Raw genomic sequence first — 18,128 nt, 5'->3', positions numbered from 1 at the left:
CACACACACACACACACACACACACACACACACACACACACACACACACACACACACACACACACACACACACACACACACACACACACACACACACACACACACACACACTGACACTGTATATTCTGCCTGTTGCATTAAAGCAGTGTTTCTCAAACAACACCATCCCTGAGTCTCTACGCATTATGGTTGCGGAGATACGGCCACCCTGCATGCAGGGCTACAGGAGAGGGACAGAGTACAGTGGGGCGTTGGGAGTTACTACCAAGTTACTGACACTCTATTTCAGTGTTTGCTGTCAGAATATAGAGCCATTTAACACTTATTTTAACACAACAACATCGCTGAATGCAGCTTTAAGATGGTAACAGATCATGCTTATTTGACTTTGGCAACATTGTGCATTTATTGAACTTGAAAAAACTTTCTTTGAACTTTTGAACTGAAAAGCAGAAATAAATGGAAAAAAGTAAAATGGACTAACTAAAATAAATTATATATAAAAATTATTATTTTGGATCGGTTATCTTGTTTTCATAATTGTGCGAAGCCAAATATTTGATTAATTTACAGTTGAAGTAGTAGGCCTATTGTTTTGGGGGATGTTTGGGGAGTTAGGTGGTCCACAAGTTTTTTTTTATTGGTTAAGTGGTCCTTGGTTTGAAAAAGTTTGAGAAACACTGCATTAAAGATGCATTTTTACACATCAATATATCATTGTCACATTAATTGTGATCACTTGGTATAATGACCATAAAACAAATGAGACTATTAGTAGTCTCACCAGTTTGATTGATGTTAAAAAATGCTACAAGTCACACATTGAATAGATACATTGTTAAATTGTCTGTTTGTAAGTGAGGCCGAGTTGTGTTTCTGACCTCCTGTGGACTCTGCCCCTCGGCGCTGTGAAAAACCACTCTGTACTGTTGGACGGGCCCGGCTGGACTCACAGGACCGGTCCAGTGGAGCCTCACCTCTCTGAAGCCCAGCTCAGAGAAGCGCAGGTCGGTGGGACTGGGGTAAGACAGCGCTGGGTCCAGTGTGGGCCCAGGCTCCATTCCTGCAGACACAGCGAGGACTGGGTTCAGTACATCTGAGTCAATATTTATTACAGGTTGTTGTTGTTACTGGGAGTATGAAGTGAAGATTTCCTGTCCTAAACTTATCGATAAAAAAATTCCGAACTTCTCTCACGTTTGGTGATGCCGCGGTCCTCTATCCTGCCACAGAGGATGTGCACCAGTCGTGCCACCAGCTTGCTGAGCAGAGGGAAGTCGTTGACGTTGTAGACATTGAGCTCTAGCGGCTCGGACGCCACCTGCCTCAGCTCGGCTTCGTCGGCATTCTTCACACCTAAACAACAAACACAAGAGGAGCTAGAGGCGATAGAGGAGCGCATACCTCCGCAAAACCTCTCTAGCAAGTTTCATGGTGTTACGTGAATCCGTTTGTAAGTTAGCTGCCTTTTTGTGATTGGACACGGCCGTTGCCACGCCCCCTTTTGGCTAGTGGGTGTGGAAAGTTAATCCGTTCCTTAAGATTTGAACCATGAGAAGATCCGAATGTAACATTCACCCTTTCCACCACCTCTTCCTCTAAACCAGGGGTGGGCAACTGGCGGCCCGCGGCCCGCATGCGGCCCCTGACCTCACTCAGTGTGGCCCCCTTAGGTTAGGTTAGACCACCAAAATCAGTGTTTTTATTTTAGTGTACAACCCAGAACATGGCGCTAATGGCGTTAGCATTGTCCACCCACATACTGTTTAACGTTAGCATTTGAGCTAACGCTATTGTAACAAACTATATCCAGGATGCACATTGCGCATGCAACAGTACTAATCTGATTAATATCACATATTTGGGTGATGTCCACCATCAAATTAATGTAGCGGGCTGTTTTAAAGCTAGAGCATAGTTTCTGGTGTCATCTGAATGGAAGAATTACTAAATTTGAATATGAAAAATATAAATGTTGGTATAATAAACTTTGATTAGCAGTCCTTTTCATCAAATTAGTAGCTATAATTGGGAGTGATGGTGTTACAGTAGGCTACTGGTGGAGGTACACGGTCACAATCTGGCTCTCTGGTAGCGAGGACATTTTTTGTGTGGCCCTCTCTGTCATCCAAGTTGCCCATCCCTGCTCTAAACCTAGTCCCCTCCCTCCCGCTCTCTGTCTCGTCCAGCTGTGTCGAACGCAGATCAACCTTTAATGCGAATGGTGTCTCACCTACAGCGATGATCTCCACGCCGGCGTTCTTCAGCCGGGCGGCTGCGGCGATGGCGTCGTCCTGAGACTTCCCGTCAGTGAGCAGGACCAGGAAGAAAGGCGTGTCCGACCGGGCGCCTGACTCCGCCCTCATGTTCTCCTCCATGACATGGAGCAGCGCCTGGCCTGGGAGACACACACACACACACATACACACACACACAGAGATGTCGGGGTTGCACGTACACATACACAAGCAGTATTGGGGGTGTAGTGTGTAAGCAAAGAATAAGAATATTGATTTTACCTGTAAACGTGTTGCCTCCCTTATATCTGAAGTTCCTCACTGCCTCCAGTAACTGGTCTTTGGTGGTGAAGTTGTTGAGCTGCCACTCTGTCCGGGGGTCTCCACTGTACTGCGTCAAGCCTGAGACAAAACCACATTATTAAAGGGATACTCTACTTTTTCGGGAGTTTAGTTTCAGTCTTTTTGGAAGGAAAAGAAGTAGCCGGCACTACTTTCCAAACATGGCCGTCAACCTCTTTTCCTTCCAAAAAGACAGATTATGTGCATTTTGGATTCATATTTCATTGTGTGGTGAGTACCCGAAGCACAACATGTATTTTGGCGCCGTGAGATGTGTATTTGGGCGGATTTTTAACAGCTGTACAATAGAGAGCCGCAGTAACGAGTCCGGAAATCATCGATGCTAACAGCCCTGGTTCTTCACAGTTTTCGCCTATGGGAGTTTTGAATGGGTTTTTGGCGCGATGCTTCTAATAATCTCTCTGGGCAACGCTGGCTTAATCAAACGCGAACCAGTGTTTAGTAATATCATCTTCACACAGGAGGACCACTTTTACGAGTTTTGAAGCTTTTACTTGCCGTTAAAAGGGCGGCTAGCTAGCAAACAGCTAAATGAGACTACACTTTTGAGTCGATGGGGATATATACGTCAATAACGTCACCACTTCAAAGGGCGAACACGGAAATTCTCTTTCCCTCACCTGGTTCAGCCCCGTTCAGCCCGGGGTAATCAGTGCACACATCAACAAAAGTCCAGGTTGAGTGCTGACGTGACGTGGAAGCCTACGCGACAGTGTGTAGTTCTGGATTATCTTAGCTCGAGCATTTTACTTCTAGGGCTCGCATTTACGCTTCAAAACTCATGAAAGTGGTCCTCATGTGTGAAGATTATCCGACGGAACTCTGGTTCGCGTTTGATTAATCTTGCGTTGCCCAGAGACCTTATTTGAAGCATCGCGGCAAAAACCCATTCAAAAATCCCATAGACAGAAACAGTGTAGAACCAGGAAGTTCAGGACTTCCGCATTCTGCCTACAAAAATACGTCATCCCTGCGGCTCTCTATTACCCTCCATTCTATGGCAATACTAACTAACTTCACGACTGTAGCTCACTGTAAACTGTGTGGACAGTGCCGGTAAGGCATGGTGTATCTTGGTTATGTGGGGGCAATGTGGCAAATGAGCTAAACCCCCGAAAAAGTGGAGTATCCCTTTAAAGCATAGTTTATTTGTTGTTGTTGTTGTTGTTGTTTTTGCTTTATTTGCAGACAGTACGCAACAGAAAGAGGAAAAGGGAGATGGGAGAGAGAGAGTGGATGACATCTGACAAAGGTCAAACACTGCATGAAAAACCAGGAGTATGTCTTATGCCTTATTATAGCTTGCAGAGCCATCATAAAACCCATATTATATTTAAAGGGGTAATCCACTCTTTTTCATGATTTCGGCCTCACCGATCTGAATGTTGTTGGGTCCGATGCGGAAGGGAGTGACCAGGCCCTCCAGGAAGTCTCGGACCCGTCTGAAGTTGGTGCGTCCGATGCTCCACGAGCCGTCCACCAACATCACAACGTCGGCCGCCGCGTCAGTGTCGCACTCAAACGGCTTCCTGGTGGACGCCCCTAGACACGTGGAGGCATGAAGCGCGCATGCACACACACACACACACACACACACACACACACACACACGGACACACACACACACACGGACACACACACACACGGCCAGTCTTGAATGGGTGGGAAAGTAAAGTAGGGGTTGCATGGGTGTGTCTAAAGTGGCGAATGACTGAGATAGATGCACCTGTAGGCAGGCAGTTAGAAAGTAAAACATATAAATGGCAATATAAATATAAATATATATATTTTTGAGCGAGGACAGTGACAAATATCTAGTATTCAAACAAGAAACAGGTGGGTGCAGGCAGAGCCGTGTGTGACGGTGTGAGAACGTAGGTGTGTGCAAATACTATACGTACATGTGTAGACATGGCACATATTATCTCTACATTCGTTAGTCTGCACGTATCTGTGTGTGCGCACGTGTGTGTGTAAGTGTGTGGGAATACCATCGGATTTACGAGAGAGAGAGAGAGACAGAGAGCGAGAGAGAGAGAGAGAGAGAGAGAGAGAGAGAGAGAGAGAGAGAGAGAGAGAGAGAGAGAGAGGGAGAGAGCGAGAGAGAGAGAGATAGAGAGAGAGAGAAAGAGAGAGAGAGAGAGGGAGAGAGAGAGAGAGAGAGAGAGAGAGAGAGAGAGATAGAGAGAGAGAGAAAGAGAGAGAGAGAGGGCGAGAGAGAGAGAGAGAGAGAGAGAGAGAGAGGAGATACCTGTGCCCTGCAGACGAACACGATGCCCTGTCATTATCCTTTCTACCCGTCCCTCCCTTGTGTAAACACTGTCATCACATTTCAAAACCGGCACTTAACGGCTCCCAAGCCACTGGTTTCCTACTCCTACTGAGAGCTGAAGGCGATGGAGACTGGGCCTTCCTGCAACACTTCCTGCTTAAAGGAGGGATGACCTCCACCGGGACTGGGAGTGTAGTCTGAGTCAGTGCTGCTGTAACCCTGGGGTGCTGCAAGAGGCCTACCTGTGACCGGCTGGGTAGGGAAGGGCGTCTTCCGGGGTTTGTCCCTGCTGGAGCTCTGGTCCTCGTCCGGTCTCCCCTGCGCGGTGCCCTGCTCCTCCTTGTTGTTCTCCGACGCCCTGGAGCGATCCCTGTCCTTTTCCTTCTTCTTCTTCTTCCTCCGCTCTCGGGGGCTTTTCTCCGGGCCGTCGTTGTCGGGCGGCGGCGTGGTGGTGATGGTGGTGGTGGTGCTCTCTGTAGTCGGCGGGTCTGGAAGAGGGGAGAGGTCGTGGCGGGCCCGTGGGATGATAAACATGGGGCGGCTTTAGCTCAGGAGGTAGAGCGGGTCGGCCAATGACGCAAGGGTTGGCGGTTCGATCCCCGCTCCCTCCCAGCTGCTGTCATTGTGTCCTTGGGCAAGACACTTAACCCACCTTGCTCCCGATGGTGTGTAGGCACCCTGCGTGGCAGCCTGCCACCATTGGTGTATGAATGGGTGAATGTAGACTATCTACTGATTGTAAAGCGCTTTGGATAAAAGCGCTATATAAATGCAGGCCATTTACCATTTATAAACAGAGATTGGTTACGACGAGACAGGAAATCCATTGTTGATACAGCATTAGATCCATCTCACTCCCTAAGAATTTAAGCGAAAAGTGCGTGTGTGTGTGTCTCTCCTTTATGATTAGTGGGGCACATCTTCATGTGTCTGTGTGTATATACATACAGATATACAGTACATGTGTCTGTGTGTATATACATACAGATATACAGTACATGTGTCTGTGTGTGTATACACATACAGATATACAGTACATGTGTATGTGTGTGTATACACATACAGATATACATGTGTGTACCTGCTTGCTCTCAAGTGTAGTATGTGTTGGCAGCAATCCAGCTTTAATGATAATAGTGATAATGACAGAGAAGATGGCAGATCAGAACACACTGTACAAGCCTTCTCGTTGCACCATGGAAATGTGTTGGAATGGCTGCTGTTGTTGTGGGTTTTTGTGCCGCTCCCAGTGGCCACCAGTAGAAGACTGTGGTTGTACTGAGCAGCACCAGTAGAAGACTGTGGTTACACTGAGCAGCACCAGTAGAAGACTGTGGTTACACTGAGCAGCACCAGTAGAAGACTGTGGTTACACTGAGCAGCACCAGTAGAAGACTGTGGTTACACTGAGCAGCACCAGTAGAAGACTGTGGTTGTACCGAGCAGCACCAGTAGAAGACTGTGGTTGTACTGGGCAGCACCAGTAGAAGACTGTGGTTGTGCTGAGCAGCACCAGTAGAAGACTGTGGTTGTACTGGGGAGCTTTCAGGTGTGAACATGTGGAACGCATGGAATGTAAATCAGGGTGTTGCTGAATAACAGTATACATGCTCTGTCGTCTCCTTTTGTTGGATAAATAAAGTTTAAAAACCACCCACAGCCTGGAAATGTTGGCTCTGTTTATTTTGACGGGTAACCGTTGGAGTGGGAGGTGCCAGCTGTAATTAAGACAAGTTGAGTTAAGCCCAAAGGTTTTTGAATGCTGCAGTCACCTTTGATTGTCTTGTTGATCTGTAATGTGAAAGCTTTTTTATTTATTTATTTGTTTCTATTTCAAAAAGTAAAGTAACAGTGTCGGAGTATACCGGTATTCCCCCCCACTACCAGGACCAAGAAAGGTCCTGCCTCCCTCCCACCCATGTGGCAATCAATTCCCTCCCCTCCCACACTCGTTCTACATGACATAATACATGAATTCATACATTTACAACAATACAACAAAGAGCACTTAGATACATTGTAACGCCAAACCTGAACCTGTTCAAGCCAGCAGCTGTTTAACATCTGCTACTGCAGAGAGCCAGGCCTGGGCAGTCCAGAAAAGACAGCAGCCATTGTGTAGGTAGGGGGAAGTGAATGAGGAGGATTCCATCTTAAAGCTATATGTAGCATTTTGTTTTGCTGCTGTCAGAGCTGTGAGTAAAACACGAGATTTGGAGAAGGACAGATCCAGTGATGAGGTATCATTGCTTCTTTTGGGCTTGTTTCCATAGACCTCGTTGCTTGTTTCTTGAGATCTGGCAACACTGTTGGAAACTTTTAGGGAAAGGGCATGCACTTTCAAAAGAACACCTGCCAAGTGATTGGATGAACCATCTGTCTATCACCGTCTATCACCGTCTCGCTTCTCGCTGTGGTCACACCTAAATCCCTCCCGTAGCTGCCTCTGGACGCTGATTGGTCCACGCGTAAATCTCGCCCGTAGCTGGCTCTGGACACTGATTGTGTGTGTGTGTATATGTGTGTGTGTGCGTGTGCGTGCGTGCGTGCGTGTGTGTGCGTGTGCGTGTGTGTGCGTGCGTGCGTGTATGTGTGCGTGCGTGTGCGTGTGTGCGTGTGTGCGTGCGTGCGTGTGTGTGTGTGTGTGTGTTTGTGTGTGCGTGCGTGCGTGCGTGCATGCGTGCGTGCGTGCGTGTGTGTGTGTGCGTGTGCGTATGTGCTTGTGTGTGAAAGTGGTACTAGCTACCTGTAGTAGTAGTCATACTAGCAGTGGTTGTGGGGTCCTGGTAGAGCACTGTGGGCAGGCCCAGCAGAACCTCCGTCACGTCATCCGGGTCTCCTGAGCCCGACCCGCCCGGCAACGTCTTCTTCCGCTCTCGGCTACCGCTGCGGATCATCTCCTCCTCCCGCAGACCCTCGACTGGGACAGAGGAGGAATTAAGTCAAGTTATGAGTTAAGTTAAGTTAAGTTAAGTTAAGTTAAGTTAAGTTACGCCTCATTGCTGTGATTGAATAAAAATATCATGTCATTATCTTGCTCTGTTTCATTCTGTCATGATCTCTTTTCCAGTTCTCTGTAGGGAAATCACTGCCTGGAGGTACGAGGAAAGTGCAACAATGGCAAATCGAGGGTGTCAAACTCCATGGAAAATAAGGATTGGCACCGGAGGGGGTTAAAAAATGAAGGTAGTGAGTGAGAAGAAGAAACGCCAGGAAGGAATTCCCAGACTGCCATCATTCCAGCGTGACAGCCGGAGTTACGAATTTCCAAGTGGACATGTTTTCCCTGACCTGCCTCGACACGCTCGACCCCGACACAGTAACCTACTATCGCTCAGACGACTTTGCGAGCGACAGCCAGAGACATGAGACAATTCATAACCTGCTCTGTGGTTGAACCTCAGGACAGAATCAATCACACCTGGTCTGGCAGAGAACAATAACATCTCCAGAGTAAAAAGGGGGATCACAAATCAGGTGAAAACAATAGAGACATTATCAGATGTGGTTTGTTTGTTCTCAACTGCCGCGGGGAGGAAGAAGATACTTGGGATAACTTGAGGGATAATAAGGGTGCAGGATGTCTCGAGTCTTCCCACGCAAAGCCTAATCCCCCAACTACCGTTCACACTTGCATCAAATACAAACTGAATTCAAAAACGGTCTTCAAGACAAACCCCATAAACTCTGTTCTTTTCTCCAAGTCTACACTCCTTAAGTCAGGGGGTCCCAACCTTTTTTGGCTCGTGACCCTACTTTGACGTCACAAAAATCTAGGGACCCGAGACATTCAAATTCCGGTACACCATCGATCATGTCATCAGTGACATCGCCAGTATATACAGTAGTATGCTTCTTTTTTCCTGCAGAATTATGACTTTAATCTGAGAATTATGACTTTTTTCCTCAAAATTCTGACAGTAACTCGGAATTCTGACTTTAATCTCAGAATTCTGACTTTATTCTCAGAATCCTGATTTAAAGTTATAATCTAAATTGTTTTAATCTAAATAAAAAATAAATAAATAAGAGTCACTCACAATGTGGATTGAGGCTATGGTCCATTGAGATGAAGCCTTTGCAGTATATAGTGACATTATGTGACATTAGTAATGTCACATAATGCAACACTGTTTGGATCTCACCTGCAATTACCACTCATCGCCATAGGTGTCACTCAAGAGAACAAAACTGAAATCTTAGAGATTATTACTTTAAACATATTGTATATGCTTTAAACTCAGAACTAAAAAATAAAAATAAAAATAAATCGAGTGACCCTAATCATCTTCGGTAGTATTAAATTGTCTGTAGTGTAAAGAAAAAAATATACACAAAGCCTCAGATGGAAAATAACAGTATGTTTTGGGGTAGAGAGGCGTTATCGGCTGTATAATTTGCCATAGTAATGTTTTGGGGTAGAGAGGCGTTATCAGCTGTATAATTTGGTGGGTAAGGTTGGCTTTGTGAGCCACAGGGGAACATGTGTTGGTGGGCAGATTTACAAGCAGCCAACACACTCAGCTCCAGTAAGTATACACATGAGTTCAAACACCACCCACCTTCAGCCTGTAATCCAGCCAGAGCAGTCTTTAAACTCACAACTGCAGTCGGCCCACTGTGTGTGTGTGTGTGTGTGTGTGTGTGTGTGTGTGTGTGTGTGTGTGTGTGTGTGTGTGTGTGTGTGTGTGTGTGTGTGTGTGTGTGCACGTGGGTGGGTGTGTGTCAGGGGAGTCAATGATTGTGCACTCAAAGAAAGGGCAAAAATGTCAAAAATGCACCATTGCCTATGATTTCCCTTTGCTGGTTTGTAGTGTTGCCAATGTGATCTGATAGTAACTAACTATACCAACTGTGTTACGTTGTTGTTAAGAGCAGGGCTGATAGTAACTAACTATACCAATTGTGTTACATTGTTGTTAAGAGCAGGGCTGATATTAACTAACTATACCAACTGTGTTACGTTGTTGTTAAGAGCAGGGCTGATAGTAACTATACCAACTGTGTTACGTTGTTGTTAAGAGCAGGGCTGATAGTAACTACACCAACTGTGTTACATTGTTGTTAAGAGCAGGGCTGATAGTAACTATACCAACTGTGTTACGTTGTTGTTAAGAGCAGGGCTGATAGTAACTATACCAACTGTGTTACGTTGTTGTTAAGAGCAGGGCTGATAGTAACTATACCAACTGTGTTACATTGTTGTTAAGAGCAGGGCTGATAGTAACTATACCAACTGTGTTACGTTGTTGTTAAGAGCAGGGCTGATAGTAACTATACCAACTGTGTTACATTGTTAAGAGCAGGGCTGATAGTAACTATACCAACTGTGTTACATTGTTGTTAAGAGCAGGGCTGATAGTAACTATACCAACTGTGTTACGTTGTTGTTAAGAGCAGGGCTGATAGTAACTATACCAACTGTGTTACATTGTTGTTAAGAGCAGGGCTGATAGTAACTACACCAACTGTGTTACATATAAGAACAGGGCTGATAGTGTTTCCTGTGGATCTTATGAAAGCCTCTTCTTCAAACTCACAAGAACATTGCAGAGATTCCCACAATGTCAATTCCACTTAATAAGAAATTAGCTTGAGGGGTTCTAGATAAGAAAGTGTGCTGTATATCATACTATAGCATCAGATGTTATGGGCCAAATCAAGATATGCTCTCTCTCTCTCTCTCTCTCTCTCTCTCTCTCTCTCTCTCTCACACACACACACACACACAAATAAACAGCCTACTTCAGCCGTCGTTATCAGTCCCCTCCCTCCCTCTATTTATTTCTTTCCTCTCCATATCTCTCCCGCTTGTGCTCTGCCAAGCTCTCGCTGTCATCTTCACTGCAGATACCAGCTTTACTTACAAAGGAACATATTACCGTACATGTAATATATTACTTTTAGCAGTAACTCAGTAATATAACTTATTACTAATAGGATTTGAGTAATATTATACCAGTTACTTTGTCAAGTAACTCAAGTTACAAATTGAGTTACCTTTTTTAAATCAAAGCACACATTTAAATAAAGATACAATCACACAATGTGTGTTTTTATGCAAATAACCACTACAGATGACAATAACAAAGTAAAAGAATAACATTTAGAATTTTGGACGGTTTCGACTGACTTCAAGATGGTTGCAATTATTTTTCGGGATGGTTCCGGGGCGGCGATGTCATTCTGCTACTGCTGTTATTTTGATTAAAGTAATGCAAAAGTAGTGTAATAAGTAACGAGCTACTCTACACAGACAGTAATATTGTAAAGTAACTTATTACTTTCAAATGAAGGTAACTAGTAATATGTAGTATATTACATTTTGAAAGTAACTTGCCCAACTTTTTTCTTCCTATTCACCTGTGGTGCTTCACTCTTGGCAAGTTTCTCCATGATTTCAATGAGCTGTCAGAGTTCTTTTGTTCCTTCTGTTCTCCTCTACCTTAAATCCCTTCCACCCTCTCCTCTCTTGTCCCACATACCATAAACCCACTCCCCCCCCCCCCCCCACCCATCTCTCCACATTGTCTTACTGGTGAATCGTCTCTTGGCGAGGAGTCTCTCGGTGGTCCCGTTGAGCACCAGGACCTGGAGGGCGTACTCCTGACTGGAGTCCAGTCCTGCCACTGTGGCCCGGCCCCGCGTGGTGGTCAGCATCAGCTCTGGCTGTGGCACCTCTGCCAAAACAAAACACAACAGCATTATTAAGGCATGAGAAGATCAGTGTTCGATAAGGACGATGCAGTAAAAGCTGCTTCCAACATAGAAAACCAGACTTCTCAAGAACAAGAATTATATATCAAGATACATTAAATGTGTCCTAGGAGAGAGACCCAAAGGGAGTTTCCTCTCCGTAGCCAGTTGGCCTTGAATGTCTGGGCCAGATCCTCTTCTCTGAGTCTGTGGTCTCTCAAGGGGTCGAGGTGCAGAAATCAGCATGGTGAAAGCAATATATAACAAACAAGTTTAGATGTTCGTAAAGGTCCAACATGATGCAGAGATAGGTCTAAGTTGGCACATATTTGAGAAATATGTTACATTCATTTGGGGCTTAAGCATGGAGAGAACCTTGTGTTGAACAACCTGCTCGCACAGCCACTGAACTATGGACACTTTTTTACTGTACCTACCTGATTTGACGGAAGTATTTCCTAGACAAATGTTTCGTGCAAACTATGAGATTGATCAATTTGGAATTATGGATAAATCCCTAGCAACTTGTCTGTATGTACAGTATATCTCCAGTAGACATCAGGTCAGTGCACGAATGTTCACGAATGTTGTCTAGCCCCTATTTATCAGATGCTGTGACCTAGCTCCCTACATTCTATTTCCCAGATGCTGTGACCTAGCTCTCTACATTCTATTTCTCAGATGCTGTGACCTAGCTCTCTACATTCTATTTCTCAGATGCTGTGACCTAGCTCCCTACATTCTATTTCTCAGATGCTGTGACCTAGCTCCCTACATTCTATTTCTCAGATGCTGTGACCTAGCTCCCTACATTCTATTTCTCAGATGCTGTGACCTAGCTCCCTACATTCTACTTCTCTGATGCTGTGACCTAGCTCCCTACATTCTATTTCTCAGATGCTGTGACCTAGCTCCCTACATTCTATTTCTCAGATGCTGTGACCTAGCTCCCTACATTCTACTTCTCAGATGCTGTGACCTAGCTCCCTACATTCTATTTCTCAGATGCTGTGACCTAGCTCCCTACATTCTACTTCTCAGATGCTGTGACCTAGCTCCCTACATTCTACTTCTCAGATGCTGTGACCTAGCTCCCTACATTCTACTTCTCAGATGCTGTGACCTAGCTCCCTACATTCTACTTCTCAGATGCTGTGACCTAGCTCCCTACATTCTACTTCTCAGATGCTGTGACCTAGCTCCCTACATTCTACTTCTCAGATGCTGTGACCTAGCTCCCTACATTCTATTTATCAGATGCTGTGACCTAGCTCCCTACATTCTATTTCTCAGATGCTGTGACCTAGCTCCCTACATTCTACTTCTCAGATGCTGTGACCTAGCTCCCTACATTCTACTTCTCAGATGCTGTGACCTAGCTCCCTACATTCTACTTCTCAGATGCTGTGACCTAGCTCCCTACATTCTACTTCTCAGATGCTGTGACCTAGCTCCCTACATTCTATTTATCAGATGCTGTGACCTAGCTCCCTACATTCTATTTCTCAGATGCTGTGACCTAGCTCCCTACATTCTACTTCTCAGATGCTGTGACCTATCGTGCATACCTTTATAACTGGGGACTGGTAATCTTACGACTTCAAAGGTCATGAGCTGGGCGGTGACGTCATCAGAGCTGGTATTTCCCATTCCAAACTCGTAGGAGCCTCAGCAGCCCCAACCTCACAAATCCAAGATGGCTGCGCCGCTCAACAACAGTAGTAGTAATCGTAGTAATGTTGTTTAGCACTTCTGTTTTGTTTGTGTCTCATTAAATCAGCTGTACACACAGCACTGCCTAACTTCCATCTGTGTGGACATGAGGCTGCAGTGTTTGTATGCGCAAAATGCCACGAGATGCCATGTTGTCAATTGTTATTGCTAACAATGGCTAGCCTAGTAGCCTGGCTAGCGACTGGATCTAACCAATGAACAGTGAACTTCCCAGCTCAAGTTTTCTGCAAATGGAACGCTAACAAAACGGATGTGATGTCATATAGCCTCCACATCCCAGTTATTTTGCGATAAAGGAACGCACGACTAGCTCCCTACATTCCCTGGGTTTAGCCAGGATTGTATTCTCCTGCTCCTTTATCTCACCTGCAGCACCTCTTCATCCCCTCTTTGTATCTCTAGCCCCCCCCCCCCCCCCCCCTCTCTAGACCTGCCTGGGCTTAGCTGCACAACGTGGAATGGAAGGTAAGAGGTTGACAGCTATGCTAAAGAGAGAAGTTAGAAGGGGAACAGAAGAAGCAGGGAGGAGGAGGAGAGGAGGGGGAGTCGTTGCATTCTTGTCCAGCCCGTCACCTGTGGAGTGACAGAACTGACACATTGAGGGCGGTCTGATCTGCAGCGTGTTGAGAGGCAGTCAGCCACTCTGTCTCACACTGCCTTTACAAAGCAGTGGAGAGAGGACCAACACTCTTGTCAGCAGGCTCTCAATGGAAGCTGAACCAACATGGTGCTTTTACTCTTACATCTTTAGTGACTGGGCAATAATGTAAAGGTGTAAATAATATGTAAAGTTATTATGATAATAATAATAATAATAATAATCTTTATTTTTAGAGCACTTTTCAAAAGAAATGTTACAAAGTGCTGAACAAGGCAATAAAAACAAGCAATAGTACAAATATTGGAAAATAAAAATATAATGAAATAACAACAGGCTATTTCTAATCCGTTAGAAACAGTTACCAGATAAAAGCAAAAACAAACGTATGATGGAGGGGGGGGGGGGGGTGTAGGTGAAAAGGAAAATGTCTGCCAATGTGATTTATTTTTCTTCTTCCTTTTTTACCACCACTACCATAGCTAAAAACAGAAGAGTTTTTCACTCATTTAACCCTGGTCTATAAGACTGCGGCCACACTGATCCATTGTCCGTCTCCGTTCATTTCTCAGTTCATTTCGATTCATTTTCATTACATTACATTACATTACATTACGTCATTTGGCAGACGCTTTTATCCAAAGCGACTTACAGTAACACACTTTTTGTCAGCAATAGAGCAATCAACTATGGAGCACAGCCACGTCAGTGGTACGAGTTTTAGTTTAGGATTTTTTTTTTTTTTTTTTTTTTTTATATTAAATAAAGAGAGAGAAAGAAGAGAGAGAAAGAAGTTAGATCAAGAAGGGCCCAACGGACATCTCTCAACGAGAGAGATGTCCGTTGTCCGGGCAGCGCCGACGACCCGTCCGTTACTGTCCGATTTTCATCCGTTTTGACGGAGAGAACCCTTTCTGGTGGGACGGATTTGTCACCGTCGGTTTAGCAAATCGGAGTCGAGGATGGTCTCTTCTGCCACGGCCAGAATGTTGACGTTTCAAACCAGCCCAACGGACAGAAATCTATCATTTATTACTAATTCTGTCCGTGCCTCCTGGTGGCTCACCTGGTAGCACGCATACCACAGAGGCTCGGTCCTTCGCGTTGCCAATAAAGGCAAAAAGTGCCCAAAAAATAATCAAAAAAATATATAAATAATAATTCTGTCCGTTTTCCGATGGATCAGTGTGGCCGCAGCATAAAGCCCCAATTATACTCTACGTTAAAGACGGAGACGGACAGAGCCTTCTGTCCGTACTCTGCGTTCATTTCGTGCATATTTCTGTCCGTCCTCTGAAAGCTTACGGATATTTATTTACGTGAAAATGCCACAGACGATTACTTTCAGCACAGCCAGGGATGTCTCACCTGAGATGGGTCTCACTCGGACCTTGTAGCCCTGAACGGGTCCGTCCGCCTCCTTCCATTTCATCTGCAGTCTGTCCTCAGACAAGACCGTCAGCTTCAGACGACCTAGACACATAGAAACAGAGAGAGAGAGAGAGAGAGACAGACGAGGAGAGAGAGAGGGGGACAAAGACATTTGTGAGACTTGTGTCAGGGAATGGTCTTTTTCCTTTTTCCTTTTTCCAGATTATGAAAGTGCAGATTGTAAGCTTTCAAACGATGCGTCACACATATAAATCTGAAAGTAGTTGAAGAAGAGATTTGAATGTCCTTATACTCCTAAAAGCAACATTCAGAGAAAATAGCCCTGAAAGTTGAAAGTGAACAAGCTTGGTTTGCCCTGAACAAGCTTAAGTTTGCTAACAAATTCCAAGTATTTAGTGATCCTAAAACTGTCGTTTGTTATATTGAGTGCATTCATCAAAATCTAAACTTGAGTACCGTAATAATAATTTAAAAAAAAACACAGCAATCTACTTGTTTCCCCACTCACCAGACGGCACACACACACACACACACACACACACACACACACACACACACACACACACACACACACACACACATGCAGCGTTACATTTTAAGGGGACATGTCTGTGTGTGTGTGTGTGTGTGTGTGTGTGTTGGCTAGGATTTGGGGTGAGAGTTCGGGCGGCGGTGGCAGGGGGGGTTTGGGGGGATGACAGTTGCGGCGGGGGGCTTCGCGGAGATCAAAGAAATCCATCAAAAAACCCTCCGGATGAGCAGGCTTTTTTGTTCTGAAGCTCTCTTCTTCAGGCCCTCACAGTTCTGGGAGACCCTAACCCCCTCTCGCACTTCCTTCTCCACAAATCAAAATCCGTCTCTTGTGCGCCGCTCATCTGCATAATTTCCGTCAGGGCTTCCCCCGACAAGCGCTGCCTTTCATGTTGCCTGTCCTCCGGCCCCTCTCTGTCCATCCCTCTCCTCCAGCTGTCCCTCTCGTCCATCAAAGCACGCCCTGTCCTCCCGTCTGGTTGCTATAGCAACCAGAGCAGGAAGCCGGAGGGGTCAAGGCGGGGTCACGCCGGAGGACCCCTCACAGCATTACAGTATGCAGAGGGGTTTTTGTATCACTGTGTACTGTGTGGAAGGGCAGAGGAGAGAGGGAGGGGGAGCGGAAGAGGAGAAGACAGCAGCGCGGACATGAACAAGATGAATCACAGAACTTTGAGTCTTACTGGCTTTCTGTTGACGTACGACCCTGAGCACTCAACACCACTGTCTCTGCCTGGCCTGCGTGCCTGTGCTTGTGTGTGTGTGCGTGCGCGCATGTGTGTGTGTGTGTGCGTGCGTGTGTGGGTGTGTGTGTGTGCGTGCGTGCGTGTGTGTTTTTTAAGCCCCGGGGCCTCTAGAGTTCTTGGGTGCCTGCTGGCAGAGGATCAGATAGGGTCTGCTGGGATGTAAAGAGACTGAGGTCAGGTCAAGGTCTCCTACATCCACTAACAACAACAGCAGGCAGCAGACGTCCAGACCAGGGGGGGTTACCCCCGCCTCACAATGGACCTTTTGGGGAGGTGACTGACTACGCACGACAGTGAGCGGGATCGCTCGGCGTAAAGAGCGAACTTACGGAGCAATGCGTTTTTTAAAACGCCCTGAGTTTTTCCAGATTTAAGGTCTTTACACACACAGTTAGTTTGTTCTTCGTATGTGTTTTCTTAATCCGTCATCTGAAAACACAGACACAGGGTCTCAGCTCGCAAAAAGCTATTGACTGATGCGGAAAAACGCAGAAAATCGAACTTCGTCCGAAAACCTAACTGACGTCGGCGTGTCAATCAATGATGATTGACACAAATGAGGTCGTATTCTTTTTTTTCTTTTCTCGTGCGTCAATTTCGGACGAAAAAACTGACTCTGTGTGCAAAGACTTTTAAAAGCCATTTCAATGTGGGACTTGAACTTTGAAATTCTCTAGGTAAAAATTCTTGCTGTTGCGTTAGCGTGTAGTCAGGGTTGTCTTAAATACAACCATATCAGTCATTGTCAGAACTTATGGAGCAGTATGTGTTTTTTATAGCACCTCCAGTTTCAGAAAGGAAGCCGTTTCAAGGTCAATGTGGGACTTTGACTTAGAAATCGTCTAAAATGGTCAATAAAATGCTTGATACAATAAGATCAGGTTACTATAAACTGACTATTGAGTACCACAGACACACTATAGACCAAATCACCGTGACGTCACCATGTAAACAAATTTACTTCCGGGTACCACTTGGGGAAGGCGGCAGGTTTAAATGTGCGTGTTGTCAAATAAATGCTGTCAAACCCTCTCGTTGTTTTCGGCCGACTACTTTCAATTTAAATGGTTAAACGGTTGGTAAACATGCTTGTCCGACGTATCTAGCCTTTCTTCTGTGTTTGTTTTATGTAGTGTTAGCTAGCTAATAACGTTTGTTTGTCTGTCAAACTCGCTGTTTTAGTGCAGAGTCGTTAACGTTACAGACAGAGTAACCTCGCGTCACCAGGCTCTTCTCGGCGAGAAAGAGCCTGGTACAGACAGAGCTACTGACGCCACGTCAATTTAATTTAGCTTCAAGTCTACTCTAGTCTGGTCCAACAGGTAAATTAGCTAGTCTGGTCTCCACTAACGTTAGTTAAAGTGTTGTTATGAATGATATTAAACAACAACACAACACGGACGAACCATTTTTGTCTTCTTTGTCTGTTTTTGTCTTCAACACGTCAGTTTGTGCCGTCCACCGCCATTATAATGTGTGGACCCAGGGGTACCCGGAAGTAAATGTAAACATCCCGCTGATTTGGTCTATAGTCCCTAAGGGAATGTTATCGTGATTTT

At 45.4% G+C, this 18,128-nt stretch overlaps 1 protein-coding gene across 1 annotated transcript in view; it reads right to left on the bottom strand.

Annotated features, from left to right (window-relative positions):
* LOC310794919 (collagen alpha-1(XX) chain-like) overlaps positions 1-18,128 on the bottom strand; it is a 104,225-nt gene that overhangs the window by 81,530 nt on the left and 4,567 nt on the right. The window contains exons 3-11 of the mRNA XM_083656953.1: positions 15,269-15,373; positions 11,409-11,552; positions 7,619-7,792; positions 5,115-5,360; positions 3,975-4,142; positions 2,520-2,639; positions 2,234-2,398; positions 1,198-1,356; positions 882-1,063 (exon numbers count right to left, since the gene is read on the bottom strand). Coding sequence (XP_083513079.1) covers positions 882-1,063; positions 1,198-1,356; positions 2,234-2,398; positions 2,520-2,639; positions 3,975-4,142; positions 5,115-5,360; positions 7,619-7,792; positions 11,409-11,552; positions 15,269-15,373 — 1,463 coding nt within the window. The remainder of the gene's footprint in view (positions 1-881; positions 1,064-1,197; positions 1,357-2,233; positions 2,399-2,519; positions 2,640-3,974; positions 4,143-5,114; positions 5,361-7,618; positions 7,793-11,408; positions 11,553-15,268; positions 15,374-18,128) is intronic.

Source organism: Poromitra crassiceps (assembly GCF_964638095.1).
Source record: "Poromitra crassiceps genome assembly, chromosome: 20".
Taxonomy (NCBI): domain Eukaryota; kingdom Metazoa; phylum Chordata; class Actinopteri; order Beryciformes; family Melamphaidae; genus Poromitra; species Poromitra crassiceps.
This window is presented reverse-complemented; position numbering and strand designations above follow the sequence as displayed.